Raw genomic sequence first — 12,561 nt, forward strand, 5'->3', positions numbered from 1 at the left:
CAACAATCTTACATGTTCTTCACATGTACCCCAAAACCTAAAGTGCAATAAAAAAAAATGAGGTAACTTCTAGACTAGAATTAAGATTCAGAACCTTCAAGTGTATCTGACAGAAATATCAATAAAAGATGAGAGCTAGTAACTAGTCTTAATTCAGGGGATAGGGACCCCGCAGTTCTGTAATACACAAGGTCCCCGTCTTCATGTAAATACTGTGGATCTGCTGTGTTGTGTGTAAGAAATGCAGAAGGGCAGTTTATATTGCCGTGGCCGCATATAAAAGCTTAGGTATCCCCAATTTCCATAACTGAAAAACAGTGGCATTTAGTATAGGCTGATTTGAGCATTAGAGTAACAGAATAATTTAAGAGCAAAATCAGCTGTGGAAATTGCCAATGGCTATGAAGGGTAATTACATAATAGTAACTGACTTAAGGCAAACAACTAATAATCAAAGGAAAGACTGGAAGGGCATCTCAAAACAACTAGAAGGTTATTTTTCTTCCAAATGATTGCTTTAAATTGGGATCTCATTTCCTGTAACCTTTCTGTAAATTACCTTATTAATATTTATGTTAATATCTTTAATGCAAAGTTATCCTGTTTTCTAAAACTAAAACCTCCTGTAACAAATTGGCTATCTCTGGGTCTCAGCTTGAAGATGTGTGGAGAATCCTCTCCTATGTTACCGAGACTGCAGGGCGACCCGTCCTGATTTAGGCTGGGGAGTCGAAGGCCAGGGATTCTTAAATTCTCCTGACTAGAGCTTCTCAAGACTCTCTTAGGTTTTTTTGTTTTAACTTTTTATCATGGGACATTTCAAACAAAAGTCCAAACATATATAAAACTGAAAAGAATAGTAGAATGAACCTCACACACATTTCTCACAATTTCAAAAAATGTCAACAACACATGGCCAACTTTGTTTCATCTGTATCCCAGCTTCCACATCCCTGGATTACTTTAAAGAAGGGCCGCAGACATGTCATTTTACTCTCAGGTAGTTTGCTGTCTCACTACTTAATCATGTAAAGAAGTCTATGTTTTCCTGAGGAGGACCATGTGTTCTGAGTTTTTTGTTACTACGATTCTAAGTTAGGGCAGCATCATGATATGTTCTGAGTATTTTGTTACTATGATTATAAGTTAGGGCAGTGGTTCCCAACCTTTCTGGCACCAGGGATGGGTTTTGTGGAAGAACAACAATTTTTCATGGATGAGGGTCAGGTGGGAGATGGTTTCAGGATTGTTCTACCTCAGATCACAAGGTATGTTAGATTCTCAAAAGGAGCATACAACCTAGATTCCTCACATGTGCAGTTAACAACAGGGGTCGCCCTCCTAAGAGAATCTAATGCTGCCGCTGATCTAACAGGAGACAGAGCTCAGGCAAGCGATGGGGAGCAGCTGTAAATACAGGTGAAGCTTTGCTCACTCTCTGGCCATTCACCTCCTGTTGCACCACCCGGATCCTAATAGCCTCAGAATGGTACTGGTCTGCGGCCTGGGGCTTGGGGATGCCTACCTTAGAGTCCGCTTTAACAATAAAAAATACAGTAATTTTATTGAGAAAATTCAACAGACACTAATCAAGGGCCTACTATATACGAGACATGAGTGTCAATGAACAGAACTAACTAAATATGCACATTTTGACTTGAGTTTTCTAACAACTAAACTGATTCAAAGAAGAAGTCGATGTTGTGTTATGAGGAGGTGAGGTCTCCTTTGGTACAAAGCATTCAAGCAGAAGCTGACTAAGATGTTGCATTAAGTTAGACCTGCGCAAGATGCCTTTTGAGATTTTTTTTCCCCCATCTCTAAGATCTTGATTTTATAATTTAAAAAAAAGTAAATGAATAAATGCCAAGGAGGAACTTGGGACCCTAAATTATATGTGTACATTTTTCCATGTGGATAATTTCTAAATGATCAATATAAAAAAAATTCAGATCTTCTTTTGCTTCAACCTTAGAAACGCCTTCTCTCTTTAGAATATTATTATTATTACAACTGGGAATTGGAATATCTTATCAATGTTACAAAAATCCTATGCTCTAATTCCCATCCATTCTACCTGGCTGGAAACCTCTGTGTGAGGAAAGGGCCTGCAGACTTGAGCACGGAAAGCAGTGAAGTCACAGGCCCTCATGATAGTCAGCAAAACTGCCATAAGTATAAATAGTTCAATCACATTCTATTTTAAGAGTATAAAACAGAACTTTTAGTATAAAAGTGGCTTCAAGGCTTGAATAAAATAACTTGATGAGCACAGGGAGAACTTGATTTGTTCTAACAATATACAGATGAACATCTCTTGCACTTGAAATTTTCCTTGGTACTTAATGCCTAACATCTGTTCTAGAAAGAATTAATCTTTAATCTGTCCAAGTAGGCACATGCACATACCACATTCAGATGAACTAAGTAATGAATCTATCGTTTTTCTTTTTTAAGATTCAGACTTGAGAAAATAGTTCCTTTAATGTACACTGGCTCCAGCCTGGCCAACATGGCAAAACCTTGTCTCTACTAAAAATACAAAAAATTGGCTGGGCGCAGTGGCTCACGCCTGTAATCCCAACACTTTGGGAGGCTGAGGTGGGTGGATCATGAGGTCAAGAGATCGAGACCATCCTGGTCAACATGGTGAAACCCCATCTCTACTAAAAATATAAAAATTAGCTGGGCATGGTGCCTGTAATCCCAGCTACTCAGGAGGCTGAGACAGGAGAATTGCCTGAACCCAGGAGGTGGAGGTTGCGGTGAGCCGAGATCGCGCCATTGCACTCCAGCCTGGGTAACAAGAGTGAAACTCCATCTCAAAAAAAAAAAAAAAAAAAAAGAATTAGCCAGGTATGGCGGCACGTGCCTGTTATCCCAGCCACTCGGGAAGCTGAGGCATGAGAACCGCTTGAACCTGGGAGGCAGAGGGTGCAATGAGCCGAGATTGCTCCACTGCACTACAACCTGGGCAACACAGTGAGACTCTATCTCAAAAAAGTTTACTGAAGTATACTGGCAAAATTCAAATGAAAGAAGGAAAAAGCCTACAGTTATCTCATTAAACAGAAAGAAAACAATATTTTGAAAGAGAATTATTAATTTAAATTTCATGTATATTTTTGAAGCAAATCACACTTATTCTAGGTTGAAGCAAAATGGTAAGTTTTATAGGATCCCATTAAAATAATGAGAGGAAAAACGCAGTTACTCATCAGGTGTTAATCTTTCTGTGCATTTTTGGTGTAAGCATGAAAAATTATGTAAATTAGAGTTTCCAGTCACAGAGAATCTGCAAAAGATGGGTAGACTTGAGAAGCTAAGCTAGGAAAGGGCATTTCAATCTTTTCAAGAAATGAACAATTGACTAGTTGTGTTCCTAATATCAGCAAACAGGTCAAGATAGAAATCTGACTTTGAATTAGTGTTTCACCTGTTTTGGTAGAATGCTTCTTAGAGACACAGATGGGTCAGAGGCATCAACTATTGCTTAGGTACTAGAGAAGAGGGGAACGTTGTTAATCAAGATAGCCAATCCAGGCCTCAAAAGATAGCTGGCCATTTATTTGACATAAATTTCCTGAACGCCTCCTACGTACCAGGCCCTGTGTTAGGCACCTGACAATCAAAGATAAATAAGACAGATGCTACTCTTAAATTGCTTGGATCATTATAGTACACTAAGAGTAAGAGAGATGCCAATGCCAAGGACACAAGTAAATAAGCCTAGATTTCAGAGTGCTTGCCAAGTATTCTGAAATGGATGGAGGAAGGCAAGATTAAATGTGATATTTAAATAAATGAAGACTAAAAGTGTGCTGTTCTTCACCAAGAAGGATGATGCTAGTGATCAAAGGTAAAATAATGGATTTGATTTTAATTCTTTTTTTTTGTTTCTGTTTTGTTTTTTTTTTGAGACAGAGCCTTGCTCTATAGCGCAGGCTGGAGTGTAGTGGCATGATCTTGGCTTACTGCAACCTCTGCCTCCCAGGCTCCAGCCTCAGCCTCCAGATTTGCTGGGACTACAGTTACATGCCACCACACCCAATTAAATTTTGTATTTTTGTAGAGACAGAGATTTCAACATGTTGGCTGGGCTGTAACTCCTGACTTCAAGTGATCCACCTGCCTCAGCCTCCCAAAGTTCTGGGAGGACTGATTTTTTTTTTTTTTTTTTTTTTTTTTTTTTTTTTTTTTAGATATTTTCATCCTGTAAATATGTGACTTCTGTTTAGTTCACCTGGGAACCAAAATCTGTAGCTGTCAAATGGCTGTACTGGATTTAGTAGTTTATCCCTAAGGAATCAAATCCCAGACTCTTACTCTAACATCTTTTTGTTTCAATTAACTGAACTTGGTTATTCTAATTACATACACAATTAGGGTTAGCAAAAGTTTTAAGAATTCTTGCCTTCTTCTCTAGAGGTGTCCAGCTGAAGAAGGGCAGAGATAAGAAAATGTACTTCAAACTACAAAATTAATAGCATACCAAATAAACCGTATATTTAAATTTTTTTAGCTTCAACATAGCCAAATAGTACTTCTTGAAAATGGCAAAAGACAGGAAATGGATAATAAAAAGTACAGAAATGATTAGATTCATGTATCAGTATTTTGTGGCTGCAGTAATAAGGAAGATGGGTGGAACTCTTAGTTCAAAGAAGACTGAATTTGCTGTTTAGAAAGGAAGAATGCATGTTATATCAGTTTCATCTCTCAAAATAAATCTCAACACTAATCTGTTATTCTGTTGCTTTTCTGTGTTCAGCTATTTATGCTTATTTCAAAACCATAATAAATATTTCTATAAAGTACATGTGTCATTTTGTTGACAAACAAATCAATATGGCTCTCCTTGTGTTGGCTATTACAATAGTAACGCAAAAACAGTCACTTCTCAAACACCAGTTCATGATAGAACCCTCAGTAAACTAGGAACAGGGAGAACCTCTTTAGTATATACAGAGCATCTACCAAAAACTCTATAGTTAATATAACATTTAAGTATGAAAGACAAAATGTTATCCCCTTAAGACTGGAAACAAGACAAGTATGTCGCACGCTCACCACTTACTCAACACAGTAAATGAAAATTCTAGCCAGCATAAGAAAAATAAAAGGCATATGGATTAGAAAGAAAATTATCTCTCTTTGCAGATGACAAAGTTGTCTATGTAGAAAATCCCAAGGAATCTACAAAAAATCCTTCTAGAATCAGCAAGGTCACTGTATACACAAGATCAACACACAAAAATAAATTTCATTTCCATATACTAAAATATGCGGAAGCAAAACTTAAAAACACAATATCCTCTATAGCCATCTTAAAAAAAATAAAATACTTAAGCATGCACTCAACAAAATATGTACGGGGTCTTCAGGACAAACACAGGTGTCAGGTGGAGGACACTGCTGGCATTGGTTGCAGTGAACAAATAAGTAACACAATGAGAAAAACAGAAGTCACATTTCTCACTGCTGGGAGAGCTATCTACAAAAAGAGACAAGATGAGAAGGAACCCTGAAGTGCTCCATTTGGATTAAAAATGAAATTACAGTGATGAATCCATGGTTTTATAGTTAGTATATGCAAATATAAACAGCTGTAAATATAGTTACAAATGTGTACATTTGTATGTGCATATGTGAATCCATACCTGCATTCTCTCTCCTAGCTGTGTCCATTGAGAGAACCTGGAAGATATGACAACCCAGTAGCAACTAGCACACTGGGCAACCATTTCAGAATGTGGTTTTAAAATACTGTTCTCTACTAAAAGGAACCAAGACTCCTTGGAGAAATGTCTGATTGCAGGCTTGGGGCAAGGGAGATACAAGATGAACAACAGAATGTCAATTGATGGAAACAGAGAATCACTATTTGACAAATGTAGAAGGTTGATTCAGGCAGTTGTCAATGTACTCTAAGTGTGTTAGGCAAAGGTTTCATAAAGAAAAGGCTATCAATGTAATATGAGAATATTGCCCCCCAAAACACTAATGAATTACAAAGGGAAAAACAGTGAGTTTAGAGTAGAGAAACTTTGTGATCATCAATGTGACCAGGTGAGCAAGGTTAATGTCATGGTGGTAGGACTGGTCAACATCATGTGCTTCCTGATATGATACACTAAGAAATACACAGCATCAGTTCTACAATTCCTTGCAGTGGAATTTCTGCAAAGAATTCATGACCTAAGTTGGGTAATGAGGAAGCAGTGCTATCTCAAAGAATGCAAAGCCTGGATTCTTTAAAACTGATAAGGACATGAAAAATAGAAAAGACTGGTCCAGATTGAAGAACTCTGGAAAGATGGGACAATTAAATGCAATAGATATTTCTGGACAGAATCCTGAGCCAGAAAGAAAAAAGATTATTACTGGGACAGCTGGCAAAATCTGAATAGGGTCTATGTATATAGACAGGATGGTGCTGTACTGATGTTGATCTGATCTAGAGGGTTGTACATTGGAGCATATCCTTGGTCTTTGGAATACGCGGAGTGATGGGGAGAGAGAGAGAACAAAATTAAATGTTAATACTTTACTCACCAATGACTTTAACAAAATAAGCATCTGCTTCAAAGTTATTTTTTAGTGTATGGATGGCAAAATCATTTTTTGTATATCCTTTACTTAGGACTACAATGTCCAAGATTCCCTGGAAAAAAACAAACAATAATGGTAAGAAACTATTAGCCCAACTAAAAAAAAAAATGACTGTTAAAATGCATGGCATATTGTTTATAAAGTAAATGTGGCCTTATTTATTCATTCTCACGTTTAAAATAAAATCATTATTAAAATGTTTGGTATATACATACAAGTTTCAATAGTAAAATATAAATAAGATGAAAAACATCTGTATTTAGTCTCTGGAGATAATTATTAGCATTTTGGTGTTTCTTTCCAGTCAAATTTGCATGAAGTTTCAAAGGCCCCTGATGTAGACTTGCCAGACCCTTTCTAACCATCAGGGGAGTACCTTTTCATCTGCCCTTGCCACCGCAGCATTTTACCATTTGCTTTCATAAAGGAGGAAGCTTTGCTAATTTTGTGGAAGGAAAAAAGTATGCTCATTTAAATTGATATTCCTCTCATTCTTTTCATGAAGTTGATCATTTATCATATTTCTAAATATGTCAGCAACTTGAGTTTTTGTAGTAAACTATGTTCTATTTTTCCATGGTGTTTTTGATGATATCAGTTTGTATGAGCCCTTTTATATTATGAATATTAACTATGTAACTCTTTCATAGAAAATTTATCTCCCACATTTTTAACAATTTTAAATTTCATTATGTTTTTGATGTACAGAAATTAAAAATGGATTTGTAGTCAATTTTCTTGCTTTGTTCCCTTGTGATATTTCTGCCAATTACTTTTATGCTTGGAATCTGCTAATGAAAAGTAAAATAATGCAAGACTTGATTGCAGGAGAAACAGGGGAAAACAAGGACCTGAATAATTCATATAACTGAGAATAAACCTCTTATAAAAAACAAAACAAAATAAAATCCAAAATGGGGTAAATGGAGACATAAATGTCCTATTGGGCATTGAACTTTTAAAAATAAATTATCTTACAAGGATATACTGTGATACATCAATTCTGGAATTTAACATTGCTTTTTTCAGAATTTATTATTTTTCGGAGTGGTAAACTGGCATTTCACTTTAGAAAGGGGAAAACTGGGCCAGGAGTGGTGGCTCATGCCTGTAATCCCAGAACTTTGGGAGGCTGAGGCAGGCAAATCATGAGGTCAGGAGATTGAGATCATCTGGGCTAACATGGTGAAACCTCATCTCTACTAACAATATAAAAAATTAGCTGGGCATGGTGGCGGGCACCTGTACTCCCAGCTACTTAGGAGGCTGAAGCAGGAGAATCGCCTGAACCTGGGAGGTGGAGGTTGCAGTGAGCCGCAATCACACCACTGCACTCCAGCCTGACAACAGAGCAAGTCTCTGTCTCAAAAACAAACAAACAAACAAAAAAACAAAACCAAAATAAATAAATAAATAAATAAATAAATAAAAGAAAAGAAAGAAAGGGGAAAACCGGAACCTTGAAAGCCTTTCACAAGGTAACCTGGCAACCAAAGTCAGAGTCACAAGAATCTGTGGAAATAGATGCTACTCTGGTTCACAAAGATAAAAGTGAGCACTAAACTCATTCTTCTGTGATCTTGTGCAGATTCAAGGGTCTGTTACCTGTTGGCTGTAATTTTGTCTACTGCTGAACATTCAGATTTGCCAGTTTTAGAGCATGCTTTAGTGGTTTAATCCAAATATGCACAAAATGATAGAAGAAAGTTTTCATATTTGAGTGTACTGATCAGCCAATGTTGTCAATAGATTTGTTCCATCTGCCATTTAACGTTAAAAGGGGCTTTCCTTAATTAACTCATTTGCTTTTGTTATGCTGTCCACATTTTCTGGTCAAATGGAATGAAGTTAAAGTGTAACAAGGTGAATGGCAATTAAACTTCAAACACACAGCACAGCTCTGAACTCACATCTTCGTAAATGTCAAAGAAGGTGGCAACCATGGCATCCCTGATTTGATTTAGGTCTGTCAGCTCCCAGTAGACTTTAAACATTCGATGCGCCTCTTCACAGCTTGCATTATTACAAGGGACGTTCTCCAGTAAAAAGGCCTGCTGGTTGCTGTGTGCCAAAGGAAAGGCATTTCGTTAATATAAACATCAATGCTCTGTGGCATCGGCTCTGTTGTATTTCCTAGATTCAAAGGAGGTAGTAAATGGTACACAGTGAAATTATATGAAAAAATCTCCACATTTTATTATTTATAGTACTGTCATTAAAAAATTGTTGGCTATCCCTTTGCAACCTTTGGCAAAATCCTCTGATTTTGTAGGCTAGTTGGTTGCTGGCTTCTCTTCTTTCTATGGAGTTTCCAAATCCATCCCTTCTTCCTCATTTACTACTCTATAGTCATCGAACCTGAGTTCCTGGACACTGTTATTATTTGTTTAGATGTGTATTACTTTTCAAGGCATATCTGCATTTTAACTGGAAAGTCTCATAAACTCAAATCAATGAATCTATAACAACAGAATTTCAGCTGCCCTCACAGACGGTTGGGCAGATATTGCCAAGAATCTCTCAGCTAATAGAAGCATCATATGTTGCACAGCTATGTCTTCCCTCTTGACTCCTACTCTAGAGGCAAATTATTTATGAGCTTAGATTCAGGAGCTAGATTACCTAGGTTCAAATCCTGGCTCTGTTATTTAGCAGCTCTGTGGCCTTGAGTGAGTTATATAACTTCTAAGATTCAGATCCTCATTTGTAAGCTGTGTAATAAGAGTACTTACAGCATAGGTTGTTAAGATGAAATGAAACATTGCATGGAAAGTTATTTAGAACAACTCCTGGCATCCAGTTAGTACTCAATCAAAGTGTTTACATTATCTTCATATTTACTATGGAGTGCAATGCAATGCCATGTAAAAACATTTTCCTTAGATATAGAAATAACTTTGTAAAGTGTGATTTATGTAATAGCTCTAATTTATAGGCATTTTCCCAAAATAAGTATATTCTTTTACTTTTCTCTATGCATATAGAAAATAATAGATGATAGGGCTTAAATTTTATTACTGTTCAATTTTTCTCTAGTAATAATTATTTTTCATTTATTTTTCTTGAGACAGTCTCACTCTGTCACCTAGGCTAGAGTGCAGTGGTCAGTCTTGGCTCACTGCAACCTCTGCTTCCTGCACTCAAGTGATCCTGCCACCTTAAGCCTCCTGAGTAGCTGGGACTACAGGTGTGTGCCATCATGCCCAGTTAATTTTTGTATTTTTTGTAGAGACAGGGTATTGCTGTGTTGCCCAGGCTAGTCTCAAACTCCTGAGCTCAAGTGATCTTCCTGCCTTGGCTTCTCAAAGTGCTGGGATTATAGGTTGAGACACCATGGCTGCCTTCTAGTAATTATTTTAAATAAATCTGTAAATAGAGATTTCTTTTGTTCATACGAAAATATTACTGTGGATCTGGGTGAGTTTGATTATAAGAAAGGAAAATTTCTAAGTGCTTAACACAGAATGGAAAGCAATGTAACAAATATTCAATTTGCATGATGTCTAGTAAATATTTGGCTTCAAACTATTTTTCCAGATAAAAAATTAAAAAACAAATAGTTTACCAGAACAATTCTTTAACAAATGAAAAAAATTTCTCAGATCATAATATTTACTTGGAAAACTCTCAGGTGACTTTGTTCAAGACCTATTATAGAACAGTATTTGTCCATTAGAAAGAGTAAGTGATTTCTTCTTTGTCTCCTAACAATGAATTTTAAAATTCTAATTTATAAAAAGTTTTCCACATAACTTACCCATCTCACCCTTTTAGTTAAAGAATTTTTCTAGATATTTTACAGAGAGGCAGCACGCTTTGTTATTAGAAGATTGTATTAAAACATGAGAACATGTGATAAAAGCAGACTTTCTACAATATTCTATAATCAATGCATCATATGGTCAACATTTGAGTGAGCATGTATCCCTATTTCCCTTTACAAAACTACTGCACATATTTCATTATTGTAAGTCCAATCACAATTTCAAATAAACAACAACCTACAACAAAAACCCTTTTGCAGTCATGCAATTTAAAATGTTATTCCTTCTTTTGCCCACACTAGACATGGCGCTGGCCAGCTTGTTGGAGAGGCTGCTACTCATAAACCAGTGCAGGTTTTCTGGACTTATAGTTAATGCAGAGCTGTTGGATTTGGGTCCAGGGAGTCCCAGTGATGGGCTGAGCCTGGCCATGCCCAGCTGGGAGTCTCAGAAGAGCAGAAAATCAAAATGCTTCATGGAACCACCACCCTGGCCTTCAAGTTCTGCCATGGAGTCATAGTTGCAGCCAACTATAGGGCTAAAGTGAGTGCTTACATTGCCTCCAGATGGTTAAGAAGGTGACAGAGATCAACCTCTACCTGAAGCCATCATGGCTAGGGAAAACAGTAGATTTTAGCTTCTAAGAATGGCTGTTGCTCAGCAATGTCAAATGTATGAGCTTTCAAATAAGGAATGCATCTCTGTAGCAGCTGCCTCCAAGCTCCTTGCCAACATGTTGTATCAGTACAAAAGCATGGGGCTGTCCATGGGCACCATGATCTGTGGCAAGGATAAGAGAGGCTCTGGACTCTGCTACATGGACACCGAAGGGAATCGGAGGGAATCGGATCTCGGGGGCCACCTTCTCTGTAGGTTCTGGCTCTGTGTATGCTTATGGGTTCATGACTCAGGGCTATTCCTATAATCTGGAATTGGAGAAGGCCTATCTATGATCTGGCTCACGAAGTGAGCTACCAAGCCACCTGCATAGATGCCTTCTCAGGAGGTGCTGCTAACCTCTACCATGTGCAGGAGGATGGCTGGATCCAAGTTTCCAATGACAAAGCAGCTGATCTTCATGACAAGTATGATGGATCTACCCCATGAAGGAGGGTGATGTGCCTGTTTGCATTTACTGGGTGACTGTCATTGGTAATATGCATACAGTGCTCCATCTTATCTCTAGTGGAGGGGTCTTCAAGTGTATCAGTAATTTTTTTAAAGCTCTGGAACACTGACATCTATGTGTTACCAGTTGTTAATGAGCTTCTGTAGAGATGCCTATTTTACTTTCTTGGATGTTAACATATACTACTCACTACTTGACCTGAATGAATGAATGAATGAATGGATAAATGAATAAAATGTCATTCTTAATTTTTTTTTTTTTTTGAGACGGAGTCTCGCTCTTGTTACCCAGGCTGGAGTGCAATGGCGCGATCTCGGCTCACCGCAACCTCCGCCTCCTGGGTTCAGGCAATTCTCCTGCCTCAGCCTCCTGAGTAGCTGGGATTACAGGCACGCGCCACCGTGCCCAGCTAATTTTTTTGTATTAGTAGAGACGGGGTTTCACAATGTTGACCAGGATGGTCTCGATCTCTTGACCTCGTGATCCACCCGCCTCGGCCTCCCAAAGTGCTGGGATTACAGGCTTGAGCCACCGCGCCCGGCCCGTCATTCTTAATTTTTTATATCAGTTGAAATATCTTAGAGCTTACTAGCTACTGTGGTCCTGTATTGTGAAACAGGAGGGTTGTAACAGTTCAGTTCTTTAAAATTCTACTGAGTTCTACAAGTAGAATTCAGCAACTTGTCTTTAAAAATCAAATTTGATTTAAGCCTAGGGGAGAAGAACCTTGATCCATTTGGTTTAGAAAACCTTGGAGACAAAGAGTCTTGCTTCTTTTTAGTCAATTTCTCTATGTGTTCTTGGCAATTACAACTAATATATCTCAAAATTTTTAAAATTCAAAATGATTACAAAAGCTATCATAAAATTCAATAGGGAGACTTAAAAAGTCAAAATCCTTCCTTTCCAGGAATAATCAATGTTAATAATTTGGTGTGCATCTTCCTAAGCCTTCTTCTAGGCACATATAAATATGTAAATACATATATCCTTTAAAAAAAAAACCCAATTGGGTTCTGACACATATATTTTTCTTTCCACTACATTATATAGCAT

General features: G+C 37.5%; 1 protein-coding gene and 1 pseudogene across 1 annotated transcript in view; one reads left to right on the top strand and one right to left on the bottom strand.

Moving 5' to 3' along the window:
* Positions 1-12,561, bottom strand: part of ITFG1 (integrin alpha FG-GAP repeat containing 1) — a 301,870-nt gene that overhangs the window by 94,013 nt on the left and 195,296 nt on the right. The window contains exons 11-12 of the mRNA XM_012473547.3: positions 8,523-8,673; positions 6,556-6,664 (exon numbers count right to left, since the gene is read on the bottom strand). Coding sequence (XP_012328970.1) covers positions 6,556-6,664; positions 8,523-8,673 — 260 coding nt within the window. The remainder of the gene's footprint in view (positions 1-6,555; positions 6,665-8,522; positions 8,674-12,561) is intronic.
* LOC105731664 (proteasome subunit beta type-5-like) lies at positions 10,678-11,483 on the top strand (annotated as a pseudogene).

The sequence above is a fragment of the Aotus nancymaae genome, unplaced genomic scaffold (genome assembly GCF_030222135.1).
Source record: "Aotus nancymaae isolate 86718 unplaced genomic scaffold, 86718_ANA_hifiasm-v0.15.2.pri h1tg000030l, whole genome shotgun sequence".
Classification (NCBI taxonomy): domain Eukaryota; kingdom Metazoa; phylum Chordata; class Mammalia; order Primates; family Aotidae; genus Aotus; species Aotus nancymaae.